The sequence below is a fragment of the Erpetoichthys calabaricus genome, chromosome 4 (assembly GCF_900747795.2).
Source record: "Erpetoichthys calabaricus chromosome 4, fErpCal1.3, whole genome shotgun sequence".
Lineage (NCBI taxonomy): Eukaryota > Metazoa > Chordata > Cladistia > Polypteriformes > Polypteridae > Erpetoichthys > Erpetoichthys calabaricus.
The window spans coordinates 127,377,298-127,395,557 of NC_041397.2; the positions used below are offsets into that span (position 1 = coordinate 127,377,298).

Below are 18,260 nucleotides of genomic sequence, written 5' to 3' on the forward strand. Positions count from 1 at the left end.
CTCGCTATATCGCGCTTCGCCTTTCGCGGCTTCACTCTATCGCGGATTTTATATGTAAGCATATTTAAATATATATCGCGGTTTTTTTGCTGGTTCGCGGATTTCTGAGGACAATGGGTCTTTTAATTTCTGGTACATGCTTCCTCAGTTGGTTTGCCCAGTTGATTTCATACAAGGGACGCTATTGGCAGATGGCCGAGAAGCTACCCAACTTACTTTTCTCTTTCTCTCTTGCGCTTTCTCTGATCCTGACTTAGGGGGTGTGAGCAGGGGGGCTGTTCGCACACCTAGACGATAGGGACGCTCGTCTAAAAATGCTGAAAGATTATCTTCACGTTGCTACCTTCTGTCTGCAGCTGCTTAGTGAAGCTTCGCATACTTTAAAGCTCGAAGGGCACGTATTGATTTTTGCATGTTTGTTTTTCTCTGTCTCTATCTCTCTCTTTGCTCCTGATGGAGGGGGTGTGAGCTGCCGCCTTCAACAGCTTTGTGCCGCGGTGCTTCGCATACAGCCTTATTGATTTGTTTGCTTTCTCTGTCTTTATGACAGTCTCTGCTCCTGACAAGCACTCCTTTGAAGAGGAAGATATGTTTGCATTCTTTTAATTGTGAGACGGAACTGTGATCTCTGTCTTGTCATGGAGCACAGTTTAAACTTTTGAAAAAGAGACAAATGTTTGTTTGCAGTGTTTGAATAACGTTCCTGTCTCTCTACAACCTCCTGTGTTTCTGCGCAAATCTGTGACCCAAGCATGACAATATAAAAATAACCATATAAACATATGGTTTCTACTTCGCGGATTTTCTTATTTCGCGGGTGGCTCTGGAACGCAACCCCCGTGATGGAGGAGGGATTACTGTACTGTTCTAGTGAGAGAATGCACTACTGTTCTAGTGCCTGTTGTTTAACGGGCTTAATGTCTAGTTCCACAATAATATCTGTCCCAGATCCAGCATTAAAACCCATGTAAGAAAGCAAAACCAAGCATTCTACTAACATATGAAAAAACCGTAACTACTAGCAGTCAATACATATTGGCTGGCTAAGGACGAGGTGGTTCAATAGAGTGGAACAATTATTCAGTAGGACATCAAAATGAAATGCATGCATTCTAAAAATCATTCACACATCCTTCCCTTTTCCACATGCTGCATTCTTATACATCAAAAATAAGCAGACAGTCAAAAACTTGCAGTTTGAGTATTTATTTTTTGATAAAATCATACAATAAATGCACAGCTGAGTTCTCTCATGCAGTGCAATGCTTTTCTAACCTATTACATAAAGCAAATACTAAACGCATGGTGGTCTGGTGTTCATTTGAAGCACATAGTAAGTCAGAAAGCATGTTCATTCTCTCAAAATGCCTCAATTCTATCACAAACCATAATATGTAAGACTTATTGCTGAAGTTGAGAACTTACTATATGCTTTGAAAGACACCAGTGCACCTGACAGCAAATGCAACAATAAAGAGAATAACCACATGTTAAGATTTCCATGTGCCAGACATTCACATACAAAAGACACCAAAAAAGGAAAGAAAAAAAAAAAAAAAAAAAAAAACACAACAAAAAACATACAACTGGAGAATCTGGACACCAAGCTGATAAACATCTAAGAAACATTTTCTTTTACTTTGATAACTTTTACCCAAACCTTGGCTTTTTTTCTTTAAATTTTGTTTGCCAATTTGGTATATTCTACAGAAAGATTTTGGCCTATAAAAAGACCAGTAACAGGTGTGGATTTTTGACTTTTGAGTCCAATTTGACTTTAAACATTAAAAAGCTCACACTACCCCGAAATATATATATTTCACGCATACGGGTGACATTCAACATTCAAGTGCCAGTGTTTTTTTATTGTCTTTTGGTCAAGTTTCTTGAACTTTCAAAGAATCACTTAGGCTTATAAAAATAAATATTTCTCAAAAAATGCTTAATAAATTACACAAAACTAGCAGCAAAAAAGTAGAATCTAGAAATCTGTGTGCAAATAGCTAAATTCCCAACTGCTAATCCCCCTGGTCCCAAATAAATCCTGGTTAAGTATCAAGCCCCAGCCACTTTGTAAACAAGCTGCGTTTCACTATCTTCCCACACAATATTTGGAAGCTTAAGGACACGCACACATGACATTTATATAAAACTCTAGATGTGCAATAAAATTTTTATTTGTAAAACGTGATGGACACAACATAGAAGGGCCTAAACCTAAATAGCACCATTCATCTCAAGTTACCTCAATACTGTCAGTGCATCCGCTTCAAAGTTTCAGAACAAGGCACAACACATTTGAGAATAAATCTATTGCACTTAAAAGTTAAATGCCATAACTCCTCAAGCTACCTTTCTTCAAGAGAAAGATTAAATGCTGGCATCCTGGCTAAGGATTTTAAATACTCCTCAAGGCAGTTTAACGTGCCAGAGTGTTTACAGCATTAATGTACCATCAGGAGGAAACATAATTCCGTATGTTGCCAGATTAAGTGGAATACACAGCCAGTTCATGCAATGGAAACCTATGAAACTAAAACTGCTGCACCAAACTGCACTCTTGAAAGCTTCGTGCAACCCCTGGTGCAGTCAGTACATACTTGACCTGCTATCTCTAATCGCAGCTTAAATCCCATCTTATGAGTCATTTTTTTAGAATCTACATAAGCTGAGGATGTCTGTTGGAACTTGACGCAGCTTAAAAAGAGAAAATGTTTATGTCTGTAATAAAATAAAGCCTGCTGCAGAATTCACCCTTTTCCCCCCTTGACCAAAAAACATCAACACTAGCATGCGTATAAGACCAAACCAGCCAAGACATTCTGCAGGGCTGCTTCGGTGCTGTGGTCCTTATAGCCATTCGTCTATTTTCATCAATATGGCAGGCATTTTGTAATTAAGAACTTATATGAGAAGTTTAGAAATTGGTTAAAAAAAAAAAAATCAAGTTTTTAAATTACCCCTTAAAATGATCCAGAAAGGACAAAAGCAAACCAGAAAAAAGGAGAAAACAAAAAAAGGAAAAATACTGCCCCACTTTATGGCTAGCTTGTGGTATCTAACTAGCTGCCTTAACACTGTCAAGTCAATTACAAGTGGAGAAATATATTCCAGCATTTGTGTGTCCATCTAAAACCATTATTTTTGATGTATTAAGATCACTGCAACTGGAATGGCTTTCTGAAGACTACCATTTCCCTAAATAGGTACCTATCCAGGATAGAGTGAGCAAAATCAGAACTCTCAATCCCTTAAATGGTTTTGCCATACAAGGAATAATTGTATTTAATCAAACACTCCTGTGATGTTATTACAAGCTGCTTGTGCTAAAGCCTTTAAAATATAGGCAACCTGATAACTGTCCCTGTGAGAATTTGAAATTCAAATGGAACAACAATGACTTCAAGTCACATCATCCCAGTATTTGCCAAGGTTTGATTTAGTCCAAGCTTTATGCCTTACAAAAACAATAGATATCTTGGCCAATTTGGGCCAGCATGACATTAAAAGTAAACTCATTTCTAAAGTTAAAGGCACAGTACATTAACAAACAAATGATCCTCATGTTTACAAAGAAATAAATGAAGTGCAGTTAAACTCTAAAGTCCAAGATTCTATAGGCATTTGAGTCAGCAGCCATATCTTGACATCTAAAAAAGGTGATGCTCTGGTTGTCTTGCAGGCCATCTTCGATTACTTTAAGCTCCCTTTAAAAATGTTTTCAGAGAATCACAGCTGGTAATGTACTGCGAGTTCTTGAAGCTACACAAGGTATAGTCTGGCTTAGTTACATGTGGTTTCCATTTAGCTAGTTTGGCATGGTGACTTCCACTGTTGGAGGGTCTTCAGTTTCCCCACCAGTCAACTTGAGAGTTGTAGTTTCCTCCATATCCATCACTGCTGTAAAAATTACTAAAGCCACCTAAAAAGGAGAAAATGGGAGAAATGACAATAAATACACATGTTGTACAAGAAAACTATAATTGAGGCAACAATTTGAAGAAATTATCAACAATATTTAAATACATTTCCCAACACAACAAAAGTCGATCATATTGAAAAGAAAAAAAAGACTTGCCACCATATCCTCTGTTCCCACCATGGCCTCCATTTTGACGATTTCCACGACTGCTAAAGCTGTTACTGCTGTTATTTGTCTGCCTATAATCTCTGGCACCAAAACCTCCAGAAAACCTACAAACAATTGGCAAAAGGTCAGAAATGGCACATATTGATTACATATGGAAAAAAGTAAATTTTAACTACTGTACCTCTTAGAACGGCCACGATTGCTACTCTTGTGCTGCTGCTCATAAGCAAGATTTTCAAGCCATGAAGGAACCTCTTGCTTGGCCTCCACCAAAATGTCAAGCAAGTCCTTGGTAATATTGCTGTTTTTCTCATTGAAAAATGAGGTTGCCAAACCTAAAGATACAAAAATAAATAAATAAAAAACCTTACTTTAATGGCTTAAACAACCTTACCATACTAACTTTTGGTAAAATAATGCCAACTGAAGTTTTGACAACGAGTTATGGTAGTTCGGTCAGGGGAAAAAAAAGCATGCCTTTGAGTGACTGGATGAATAAGACCCAAGCCTCTAAACTGAAATCACATTACGCAACTTCTAGTCCTAAGGTACCGGTCAAAAGTTTTAGAACACATTACAGTTTATTCAGTTTTTATGGAAATGCACGGTTTGAATTAATGCTTCATGAAATTATCAAGGCATGAAACAAATAGTGAATAAAGTCAAGGAATAATTAAGTGCAAACTTTTACTCAAAGTAAGCCACCTTTTTGCTGATATAACAGACAAGCAGTGGTAACCAGTTTGATTCAGAATTTGAGTCACGTATTCCAGTCATCAACTCTCCCTTCAGCAAAAGAACCCCAGACCACCACAAATCCTCATCCATGTTTAACAGCTGGAGTCACAACACACTGAGGAGCCATCCTTTGACTAGCTTGACTGCATACAAACACCCTGTGTGATGAACAGAAGATTTAAATTTTTAATTCATCAGTCCATAAGACTTTCTTCCATTCTACAGTAATCCACTGCCAGTTTTCCAAGGCCCTATTTTGTCCTTTAACAAATGGCTCTCTTACAGCCACTCTCCCTGTCAAACCTTCAGCAAAAAGTATCTTCATAGTAGAAACTGAGACTTGGTTTTTTCGACCACTTGAGCTGTGCCTGAAGCTGTTGTACTGTGAGGTACCGATCACGCAAGCTGGTGACCCCTCAGAAACGTATCTTCTGAATTGGTTGTGACTTTGGGTCTGCTGGATCTCTTCCTATCAGTTTCTTCCGGGTCCCAATTGCCCTTGGACTGTGTAGGACATCATACTCACTGACACTTTGATTCTCCCCCACACCCCACAAACTTCTCCTAAGGGTAATAATGTTCCATTTCATTTTATTTCTTAATTGCCCTTTTCTTGTCATTAGGACTGGAATTTACAACTTTTTACTGTGTTCATTGTCAAAGTAGTACACAGACTTCTCGGCTTTGAGACAGAGTTTAAGTAATCAACTGAAGATAGAATTGCTTACTTCAGCTTGCATGGCTTAATTTAACTGATGCAGAATGTCTGTAGGTTGGAACCCGTTAACTGGTCCCTGAAGAAGGCCCATTTGTAATATGACTTTTTTCCAGTTTTTGTTAACCTGAACTTTAAATTTAAACCTCCGGCAGTTTTCTGCTGACCTTTACACTACTTTATATCATTCACTGCATATCAATGGATTAAATTTGAAGAAAAACTATATAAAAAAAACAAACAAAAAAAAAAATTAATACTGTATATCAGACTTGCCATCTGCAGTTGTGATCTTGTCACTCAACCATGTGCAAGTTCAGGTGCAATCTCAGACCATTGTTATTACTCCCATTAGGAACTCCCAAAAAACTCCTCCTCACTGCATCATACTTCTAAACAAGCATTTACTGACTGTCCGCTCTTAAGCACCCTGAGCCTACTCCTTAACTAAACTGTCGGGGAGCAATAAAGGAGGTTTAAACACAAAAAAGTGAAAATGTACCAGAATTTGCCAATCCAATAATATATAGGTATTGGCCCTAAAAAAAAAACCTGATTGGAGCATCCCTAAATATGTTTAGTTAGTAGACTATTTTTGGGGGGTATTTTAAAGACCTATTAACAATGCAAACACTTATCAAAAAGGATCTTAATCTAAACCAACTGGAATCATACATTTGAAATTAAATGCTTGCATTTCCCAGGTGCAAATTTCACCCTTTAAAGTGCTTCGATGTTCTTGGCGACTGTGGTCTCAACTGCTGTCAGATCATTAATCTCCTCCCGTGTAGTTTTGGGCCGATCCCTCACCTTTCTCATGATCATCCTCACCCCATGAGGCAAGATCTTGCATGGAGCTCCAGACAGAAGGCAATTGGTCATTTTATATTTCTTCCTTTTCTGAATAATCGCACCAACAGTTGTCTCTCTCACCAAGATTCTTGCAGCCCATTCCAGCCTTATGCAGGTCTACAATTTTGTCCCTGACATCCTTTGACAGCTATTTGGGTCTTGCCCATGGTGGTGGAGAGGTTGGAATGGAAGAAATTGATTATGGACAGGTGTGCTTTATACACAAGTCGAGATCAGTAGTATCTGTAATTGACTGATGGATTGACTGACTGTAATCGGCACACAGCCAAAATCGTGGGAGCCAGAAGTCTGGCTAGGATGTAGGGGATCAAATACTTATTTCTCTCAATGATGTGCAAAGTTTTCTGGATTTTTGGTCAATATTCTGCCTCTCATTAAAATGAAATTACCATAAAAATTAGAGACTGTTCATTTCTTTGTAAGTGAGCAAACTTACAAATTCAGCAAGGGATCAAATACTTATTTCCCCCCCACTTTATACACATGTACATATATTCAATAACACAGTGGGGCAAAAAAGTATTTAGTCAGCCACCAATTGTGCAAGTTCTCCCACTTAAAAAGATGAGAGAGGCCTATAATTTTCATCATAGGTATACCTCAACTATAAGAGACAAAATGAGAAAAAAAAAAAAAAAAACAGAAAATCACATTGTCTGATTTTTGAAGAATTTATTTGCAAATTATGGTGGAAAAAAAGTATTTGGTCAATAACAAAAGTTCATCTCAATACTTTGTTATATACCCTTTGTTGGCAATGACAGAGGTCAAACGTTTTCTGTAAGTCTTCACAAGGTTTTCACACACTGTTGCTGGTATTTTGGCCCATTCCTCCATGCAGATCTCCTCTAGAGCAGTGATGTTTTGGGGCTGTCGCTGGGCAACACGGACTTTCAACTCCCTCCAAAGGTTTTCTATGGGGTTGAGATCTGGAGACTGGCTAGGCCACTCCAGGACCTTGAAATGCTTCTTACGAAGCCACTCCGTTACCCGGGCAGTGTGTTTGGGATCATTGTCATGCTGAAAGACCCGGCCATGTTTCATCTTCAATGCCCTTGCCGATGGAAGGAGGTTTTCACTCAAAATCTGACGATACATGGCCCCATTCATTCTTTCCTTCACATGGATCAGTCGTCCTGGTCCCTTTGCAGAAAAACAGCCCAAAAGCATGATGTTCCCACCCCCATGCTTTACAGTAGGTATGGTGTTCTTTGGATGCAACTCACCATTCTTTCTCCTCCAAATAAGAGTATAATTTTTTTTCATCTGACCATATGACATTCTCCCAATCCCCTTTTGGATCCTCCAAATGCTCTCTAGCACACTTCAGATGGGCCTGCACATGTACTGGCTTAAGCAGGGGGACATGTCTGGCACAGCAGGATTTGAGTCCCTGGCGGCGTAGTGTGTTACTGACGGTAGCCTTTGTTACTTTGGTCCCAGCGCTCTGCAGGTCATTCACTAGGTCCCCCAGTGTGGTTCTGGGATTTTTGCTCACCGTTCTTGTGATCATTTTGACCCCATGGGGTGAGATCTTGCGTGGAGCCCCAGATCGAGGGAGATTATCAGGGGTCTTGAATGTCTGATTTCTTCACACCAAGCTGCTTACCTACTGCAGATTCAGTCTTCCCAGCCTGGTGCAGGTCTACAATTTTGTTTCTGGTGTCCTTTGACAGCTCTTTGGTCTTGGCCATAGTGGAGTTTGGAGTGTGACTGTTTGAGGTTGTGGACAGGTGTCGTATTGATAACGAGTTCAAACAGGTGCCATTAATACAGGTAATGAGTGGAGGACAGAGGAGCCTCTTACAGAAGAAGTTACAGGTCTGTGAGCCAGAAATCTTGCTTGTTTGTAGGTGACCAAATACTTAATTTTCCCACCATAATTTGCAAATATATTCTTTAAAAATCAGACAATGTGATTTTATGGATTTTTTTTCTCGTTTTGTCTCTTATAGTTGAGGTATACCAATGATGAAAATTACAGGCCTCTCATCTTTTTAAGTGGGAGAACTTGCACAATTGGTGGCTGACTAAATATTTCTTTGCCCCACTGTACATATAAAAAATACCGTCTTTTTACAACTTTGTAAAAAGCAGAAGACACATAATACTAGTGTGGAACAAACTCACCAAGGTTTCCTACGCGACCAGTACGGCCAATTCGATGAACATATTCTTCAATGTCACTTGGTAAATCAAAATTAATAACGTGTTTCACATTGCATATGTCCAGGCCACGTGCTGCAACCTACATTCATTTGAAACAATAAAGTGATTAGTATTGAAATAATACCAAGAGGGCTTTAAGCTTTTAGAACAATTCACTCACAGCTGTAGCCACTAAGATTGGACACCTTCCAGAGCGAAACTGGTGAAGAGCTTCTTCTCGGTCTCTCTGTGATCGGTCCCCATGAATACTGGTGCATGCATATCCTTCTCGATACAAAAAGTCTTCAAGAGCATCTGCACCCTTCTTTGTTTCCACAAACACCAGGGTGAGAGAATCTTTGCCTATACACAAAGAAGATGATTGGATTATTTGAAAAGAGGTTTTCTTCCAGTATATCATGACTTGTTAGTTGTGGTGACTGGTTTACCATGATCTTTTTAACCTCTCTCTATCCACATACTTCTATACTTCCCCAAGCTATAGTGCATTCAGAATGTATTTGGACCCCTTCACTTTCACATTTGCTGCTGCATAACCTTCCCAAATCAACCAATAAAACCCCAAAATGACAAAGCAAAAACTAGGTTTTATACATTTTTGAAAATTAAAATAAACAAAATCACATTGTCGTGAGCATTCGGACCCTTGCAATGGCACTTGAAATTTGCCTCATGTGCATCACATTTTATTGATAATCATTGAGAAGTTTCTACATTTTGTTTGGCATCCCACCTGTGGACAACTCGATTAAACACAATTACAAAAAAAAACATCAGTGTATATAAAAGGTACTAAATCTAATAGTGTGTGGTTATTCACAGAAACCTGATTCGTAAAGTACCGTGTAAACCCTTATTCTAGTTAGAGAAATCAGGTTATTGGCTTCTGAGAGACTTGGTTAACAGAGGTAGATTTCTCCACGGCTATGTAAAACTCTTAACTGGGTTACGGTTGAGAATGTTGTCGTCTGCGAGTGTACAGTGCACACTCAGCCTGTGTATGATAAGAATTGCATTATAAACTGCATTTTTCCTTCACCTGGCTGAAATAATCCATCTCAATATTTCAGAAGTTGCTATTTTTTTTGATAGGCTGAACATACAATGCTAAACTCAGCAAAACTCTTAGAAACAGTATGGTAACATGTTATAAGTAATGTGTGTTAAACAATCATTACTTTTTGAAGTAACAAGTAACCTAACGCAATACTTATTGACTTAAAAACACCTGCGTTATTGTTCTTCCAACAGCACTGGGTACAAGGTAAGAAAGCATACATACTGGGTCCTTTACAGGGCTCAAATTGCACAGCCAAGCAGAAAGTGTGCTGCATGCATTCCAGTAACAAACCTATAAAGTGTCAATTTGACAAAACATTTACAAAACCATAAGGTAATTTATCAGAGGTTTCATGCCTATTTAACAACGTTGGAACGTTTCTCCACAAAGGGCAAACTCCAGAAGATTACTTTAACATGTAAACACGGATTTTTAAGAAACCCTGTTTCTGCCTTAACTTATTCACCTTAATCAGGTTATGTTCATGTATGCAAATGCATGATGTTTGCACAAAAGCAGGGACAACACAGAAGTGACTTAGGGACAACTCTGTGAACGTCCGACTTGAACACAAGGAAAACATCTCTGGAGCAACAGAAACAGTTTGTCAACAGTCTTCATCTAACCTTGCAGGGTTGACAAAATCTGCAGACAACTGTAGAAAATCCTCAACTCCAGGTGTACCAAGCTCGTTACAACATATTCTAAAGACTGCAGGCTGCAAGTGCTGCCAAAGATGTTCCAACTAAGTATGGAGTAAAGAATCTGAATACTAGCGTCATTGTGATATTTCAGTTTACTTCTAGTAAATCTGAAAAATGTTTTTCTGTGGTATTTAGTGTGGCTTAATTGAAAGAAATTTAGTGACTAAGACTCCAACATGGCAAAATGTAAAAAATGTCAAGAGGTCTGAATACTTTCTGAATTTAACAGACTGCAGCTAAATACATACTCTACCCAGGAAGAAAGCCATGAGTTTAATCTAGAACAAACGTCTTTATAGATGAGAAAAATCCTTGCTGTACCAGCTTTGAGTGTGCAGCATACAAATTTGTCATTTTGAAAAGTAGGCCATACTGTATAATGTCTCAGGAAAAACATGCAGATTTGCATTAACATAGGTTACAACAATTCTACACTCTAACAATTACACTTGCTAAGTCGCACTGTGTATCACTTAATGCTTTTGGCATTATTGTGCCTAAACTACATACCCCCCAAGAGGTAAAACCTTACATTTTGAATACTATATTGTTTTTTTTGTGCTGCAATTCACATCTCCTGCATTTAGTTGCACACATTATAAAACCAGGTTCTTCCAGTACTGGGTTACAGGGGTGGAGACAATGCCTTTCTTAGAATCCCCCAAAAGCTACTCACACCCCCCCCAACAAACTGCTAACTTCAGGGTTGCAGGTGACAGTTGCATCATAAGCACATAACCATTTCCCAGTATAATCTACTCCAACACTTCTTTACACAAGTTCAGTGGGCAATTCTGACTAAGGTACAATGAGAACCTAGGCATCACATTGCATGCACCGTTACTGTGAAAAAAAAAAATCTTACAAAAAAAGGCAATTACAGTGCATCCGGAAAGTATTCACAGCACATCACTTTTTCCACATTTTATGTTACAACCTTATTCCATAATGGATTAAATTCATTTTTTTCCTCAGAATTCTACACACAACACCCCATAATGACAACGTGAAAAGAGTTTGAGGTTTTTGCAAATTTACTAAAAATAAAAAAACGGGACAGACTACGGAGTCCAGAAAGGGTCACAAATCAATTGGAGTACGGAAAGCGCCAGACAGTACGCAAACACACCACACACATGCATGATCCACGCACCTCTAATAAAACCGCAAGCAAAAACACAATATAGTATAGAAACCCCACAAATATGGACTCCACAACATATTTGAATCACATTACAGTGATACAATATTAACAGTGCAACCACACGACACAGGCAAAACACCTGATGGGTAATAAGAATAAACGAACACTCCGTATTAAAGGTCCGTCATCCTCACACGTGAAGACTATACAGCATAACTTAATCATCACATTACAGTCATACATTAACAATTCAACCACAGAAAACGCTACGTATTAACAGTAAGTGCAATCCATTATCCATATTACTAACGCTAAACAAGGAAGAACTAATGGAGTTGCGCTCACACCTCCAAAACAATAGACCAGATACCACTGCGTATTTGGACATGGACAACTTTATGTAGCCTTCTCATGAGTTCGGCGTTCATCGGACATTAAACTTAGTTATAAATACTCCAATACCAAGGAAAAATCATTCAAGGACAACAAACCAGCTTTACTACAAATATTGTATATAGAGATATTTCAATAAATCTTTGTGATTTACCATACAATGCATTCTTTACTTCCTATCCACCATCTGAAACTGCAGAAGCAAAACAGGCACGGGTTCAAACCGAACGAGCTCAACTGACGGATATACGCCTACAATGCGCGTCTCAAACCGCAGAAGCAGGGCAAGCACGGGTTCAAAACAACGCAAGCTCCTACAACGCGCGTCTGAAACTACGGCTGACCAGCGGGCACGGGTTCAAAACGCCGGGGGGTAGGGGAGCGAAGGGGGAGGAGCCCCCTTGTTATTCCCTAAATGATACTGTGCAAATACTGCATTTACACAGAATTTAAACTGTATTACAAGGAAACTAGAGATGGGTGGCTGTAGTGCTGGGAAGTATACCGGTTCATACCGAAAACCGTTTATTTTTTTTATGATATGGATTTTTCTTATACCGCAACACCAGTTTAAATTGCCTAAATGACGTTCGGAACATGGGGCAGCGGGAAACTGTTCAAGTGGGGACCTTTTTCACTGCTACACCGCTAAACACAGATTTGTTGCACTAGGGCTCTTTTTCACTGCTACACCACCAAATAGTGGGCGGCAGCATAGGTATGCCGTGTGGTGAAAATGGACAGAGAGCATTCCGAAACTGTACTAAAAGTTGAACATGATGAACAGAAGAACTTTTGCCGAAAAAAAGGAGTCACGTCCGTCGCCTGGAGATACTTTAGTTTTAAAATGTCAGATGTGTAAATACTGTTTCTATACTACTGGATAATACTGCAAGCCAAGTTGTACTTGTTTTTGTACTTGCTAGTGTATGTTTTGCTTGTATTCACCCTGTGCTGGCAACTCGTTCAGAGATGGGCGCAACTCTGAATGGATGGCATAATTAAACATGTATAACGAAGATATTTTCAAAGTTCTGAACACTCCATCGGCTAAGTTAATACCTAGTTTTAATTTCAAACACGTTTATCGTGTGGCGATTGGTAATGTGGAGAAAGAAAAAGGAAAGACAGGAACTGGGGTTTTGGTAGAGAGCAGGAATATCATGAAGTGAATGGATTCTGTGCGGTGATTGCTGCAGGCGCCTGCTCTTAGTGCGGAGGAAGTTAGTTTAAGAAGCGTGGTGATTAACGACTGGGTCGGGGAACATTTAACACAAAGTATTTGATGTGCTGTATTAACTTGTGACGGGGTTTGAGGAAATCTAGTAAATTAAACATTGATTTTAGGATGAAGTTTAGTTTACAACATTCTACTTTAATTATAAAATAAACTATGAGAATAAAGTGGAAATGTCGACTTTAATCTTGACATAGTTTGTTTTTTTCTTCCGTGTCCATATTTTTTTTTCTTCACAGTGGCCCTAATGCGCTTCCATAGGATTATACCACAAACAGCATTATAAATGCAAGTTGCAGTTTTTATTATTTATGTATATAGCTTAGCTTGAAGCAAGGTCCATATTGATGCAGTTTGCCTAAATGATGGTACAGTTGGTAAGATGTCATCACCAAGTTGCACTTGTTTTATTTTATTTTGGTGAATACTGTGTAAATGCACCTGGGCTTGAAGCTTTGAAGTAATGGTGCAACTATCAGTAATATTATTTTATTGTTATTATTTATTAGTTTAAATATTATGCAGTTTAATGATGGTAAAATTGTTTAAAAAGTCACTTTAACGTGTCAGTGGACGGAGATTGTTAACATTAACAGAAAGTGTAGTTGGTTTACAAAAAATATTTACTATTTATTCCTTTTCTAATACGTGTTCAGTGCAATCCAACTTTTGACAAACACCTCTGGATATTTTACTAAGTCTAAATGCCTCTTTGGATGGTTGAAAATATGTTGTCAAAATCATAGTTTAAGCTTTTCCAAAATTTGTTCAATTAAAGGTTCTATATTTTGACTGCATCTGTCATGCAATGTGCTTCCTTCTCTTTAGTGCCACCCCCTTGAAAACTATCACTTTATGGGGGCATGCAAACCTGGATTAATACTTGTATGCACATTAAAATGTCTTTTTGTACGATGCACAATTCTCATAACAGTCTAATAGGTTATTCTTAGCCAGTCTACTGCAGTAATTGCAGTGGAAAATGTGGTTAACATCCACTCATGCATGGGGAAAAAAATACCGTCTAATACCGTGAAGCCGGCAGAATTTAGAAAAATACCATGATATAGAATTTTGGTCATACCGCCCACCTCTAGGTGGCTCTTCACAGGTTATATGAAAATACTTTGTTTATACAAGGAACTTGAGCATTTGCATTGATGATGGTAGAGTCTGACCGCTGCGCAAAGCCTTCTCCAGCACATCCCAAAGATTCTCAATGGGGTTAAGGTCTGGACTCTGTGGTGGCCAATCCATGTGTGAAAATGATGTCTCATGCTCCCTGAACTACTCTTTCATAATTTGAGCCCGATGAATCCTGGCATTGTCATCTTGGAATATGCCCGTGCCATCAGGGAAGAAAAAATCCATTGATGGAATAACCTGGTCATTCAGTATATTCAGGTAGTCAGCTGACCTCATTCTTGGAGCACATACTGTTGCTGAACCTAGACCTGACCAACTGCAGCAACCCCAGATCATAGCACTGCCCCAACAGGCTTGTACAGTAGGCACTAGGTATGATGGGTGCATCACTTCATCTGCCTCTCTTCTTACCCTGATGCGCCCATCACTCTGGAACAGGGTAAATCTGGACTCAGACCACATGACCTTCTTCCGTTGTTCCAGAGTCCAATCTTTATGCTCCCTAGCAAATTGAAGCCTTTTTTTCTGGTTTGCCTAAACTGATTATTGGTTTTCTTACAGCTACACAGTCCCAATCCCTTGAGTTCCCTTCGTATTGTGCGCGTGGAAATGCTCTTACTTTCACTATTAAACACAGACCTGAGTTCTACTGTTTTTCTTCGATTTGATTTCAAACGTTTAAGTGATCGCCGATCACGATCATTCAGGATTTTTTTCCGGCCACATTTCTTCCTCGAAGACGATGGGTCCCCACTATCCTTCCAGTTTTTAATAATGCGTTGGACAGTTCTTAACCCAATTTTAGTACTTTCTGCAATCTCCTTAGATGTTTTCTCTGCTTGATGCATGCCAATGATTTGACCCTTCTCAAACAGACTAACATCTTTTCCACAACCACGAGATGCGTCTTTTGACATGGTTGTTTAAGAAATGAGAAGCAACTCATTGCACCAGTTGGGGTTAAATAACTTGTTGCCAGCTGAAGGATAATCGCCCATGTAGTAATTATCCAATAGGAGGCTCGTACTTAGTTGCTTAGTTAAATCCAGGTGGCGACTTTTTTTTTGTGGCCAGGCAGTGTATATGTATTTAGTGTTAAAAGAAAAAAAAAAAAAAAAGTCCACCACTCAAATACAACTCTTAATACACAACACTTGTCTCTTTACTCTCACTGGCACAAGCCTAGTATGTGCTGGTGTAACACAGGCTTCAGAAAACAGCTAATTCACAGCAGCTTTCTGGCATCACATTAGCCATTTAAAATACCAAAATCTTTTAAAACACCAAATCTTTGTACAGTGTAGGAATTACAACTTGAAGTTAAGGTTTTGTCATTTTCCAGAGGTCTGTATTTCAGGCGTTGATCCTCCACCCCAAAATATACAAATATTTTCGAAAAACAGACATCCAAGCATCCAGGTCATCACTTGAATAGCAGTACCTCAGTCAAGCCATGATAAGTGACAAACAACAATTACAAAATAGCATTCTATGCCCTGCTTATGAATCAAAAGTAATAACCATCAAAGAAATATATGAAACTTTTCAGAGGCCTCACTGATATTCTGCAAGCAAAACAAACCAAGGACAAAAAAAAAAAAAAAAAGTATCTATGGCCAACTTAGAGTTTAGAAGTCCAAGGTTCTAGTCTCAAATTATGCCTGATATTAACTTACCTGAATTATAAAAAAAAAAAAAAGTGCATCTGAAAAAGTATTTTGCATTTACATATAAAAACAAGCTTTATTTCATTTACCTGTAGCATTAAGCAGATCTAGAAGAAAAGAGCGCTTATCACTTTCTTCAACCCATACAACTTTCTGTGTGATGTTCTCAGAGGTAGAACCAACACGTCCAACAGCCAAAAAGATATATTCATCCAAGAAGTCTCGAGCAAGAATCTGAATCAAATGATAACTAGTTAAGACACTGGCCTTATTTTACATAAAATTAAAAGTTGTAAATAAAAATACCTGGATCTCTTTAGGAAAAGTGGCGCTGAACATCATGGTACGCCGTACTCCCTTGCGAGGCATAGTGTCTTGTTCAACAATGCGACGAATCTGAGGCTCAAACCCCATATCCAGCATTCTATCAGCTTCATCCAAAACCAGATAGCTGTAATTTAATAAAATGCAGATTTTCTTAGTTTCATTTATATGGTGCAACAGTAGATTTAAGTTTAAGATGAGCCATAATTTCTTCAAGGACACGGTGCTAACAACAAGAAAGATTTTAGCTCTACTTAAGTAGTGTGCCAGCAGAAGTGTCTTTACATGAAGCAATGGTACCCACCTAAATGGAAGTTTTGTTATCCACACAAAAGGAATCATAAATCCTCTCCCACTGCATAATCTTCAATTGTAATTAACTACCACAAAGGAGAACTCTATGTGGCACCACTAGAAGTTTAAACTCAGATTCAAGAACAGGGTATTGTGTGACCAAGTACAGTGGAACCTCTGCTCACGAACATCTCTGTACACGTACAAATCGGTTAACGACCAAAAAGTTAGCCAAACTTTTGCCTCGGTTCACGACCACACACTCGGTATATGAACAGGCCAGTTTCCCTTTTGGTTTGTACATGTTCAGTCTCTCCCTGTGCAGCGAGCAAGAGACAGCGCGCGACACATACACGCACACACAGTCAGCACCAGAGAGACAGAGACAGAGACAGAGAGAGAGAGAGAGAGAGAGAGACACACACACACAGGCAGCGCCAGAGAGAGACAGACACGCGCGCGCACACACACACAGGCAGCACGAGCGAGAGAGGGGGCTGGAAGCATAAGGTAGAGAAGGCAGTTAAAGAATGCACTGGGCTTGATTTTGTTTTCACTTCTGTTTACAGCGATCGGTTCGTAGCGTGCATTGTTGCAATGTTACTTTTCTTGGTGGTTTATTAAATTACGGATTTTTTCAAATGTTCATTTTTTCCCCGTGCTTAAAACTCAAAAAAAAAAAAAAAAAAAAAAAAAAGTGTTTTTAGCCAGCGGTTGGTAGCGCTATAGCGTGAACTATTGCAGTGTTAGTTTTCTCTGTTCAAGGTTTTCTCAGTGTTATTCAATGTTTTTACATTTAGTTTACTATTACGCTGTGCATTCTATGGTTTTAATTAACTATGTTTGTGCTTAAAAATTTAAATATATATTTACATACAATTAATCCGTTCCAGACCATACGAACTGTATTTACTTACAATCCTATGGGGGAAATTGGTTCGGTTCACGACCAAATCGGTTTACGACCAGAGTTTTGGAACGAATTATGGTCGTGAACTGAGGTTCCACTGTATTTCAGTCAACTATAGTCAATATACACAGTATTTTCAAAAAATGTTCCGCTTGTAAAATAAACTCACATTTTAAACTTATATTGTATTAAAGGACTTTTCCCCAAATGATCTACAATGTTTCCCATGCCACATTTAAAGAAGCAAATTGAAAACATACAAAAATGTTGATGAAAAGGAAAAATATACTCAGGTGCTGTGTATTCATACCTTAACAATTCACCACATTTGTTGGTTTACACCTTTGTAAGAAATAGAGAAACCCAACAGGAGCTATTTAAAAAGAGGTTAAATATCATCTGCTCTTTCTGTGATCAAAAGGTATGGCTGCTATTTTCCACAAAGCAAACAAAGATGAAACCCAAAATACAGTCAAAATAAGTCAGGAACATAATTAGAGAAGCATCTATCATCATTTTGAAAGCACTGAACATATCTTAGAGCTCAGTGCAGAATTAAACCTACACACTATCTAGGTTAGGTCACCTTTCTAACCCTAGTCATTGACCCAGAATGGTAAAGTGACATTCACACTCCCACTGTCAAATGTGGTGGTAGCAGCATCATGTTTAATGAATACTAAGCAGCAGCAGCAGGTACTGAAGGAAAACCATTCCACAAACAACCTGGCACATCCTAAGAAAGTTGGCAAGGTGAAACGGGTAGATCTTGCCATACAAATTTAGAGAGCAAGAA

The 18,260-nt window shown here is 38.7% G+C and overlaps 1 protein-coding gene across 8 annotated transcripts in view; it reads right to left on the minus strand.

Moving 5' to 3' along the window:
- Positions 1–1,190: 1,190 nt before the first annotated feature.
- The window catches only part of ddx3xa (DEAD-box helicase 3 X-linked a), an 81,759-nt gene continuing 64,689 nt past the window's right edge, over positions 1,191–18,260 (minus strand). For all 8 annotated transcript variants that reach the window (XM_051926118.1, XM_051926120.1, XM_051926117.1 and 5 more), the window contains 7 exons: positions 16,243–16,387; positions 16,026–16,170; positions 8,746–8,927; positions 8,547–8,664; positions 4,272–4,425; positions 4,079–4,194; positions 1,191–3,922 (listed from right to left, as the gene is read on the minus strand). In XM_051926118.1, coding sequence (XP_051782078.1) covers positions 3,846–3,922; positions 4,079–4,194; positions 4,272–4,425; positions 8,547–8,664; positions 8,746–8,927; positions 16,026–16,170; positions 16,243–16,387 — 937 coding nt within the window. In that variant the 3' untranslated portion in view covers positions 1,191–3,845. The remainder of the gene's footprint in view (positions 3,923–4,078; positions 4,195–4,271; positions 4,426–8,546; positions 8,665–8,745; positions 8,928–16,025; positions 16,171–16,242; positions 16,388–18,260) is intronic.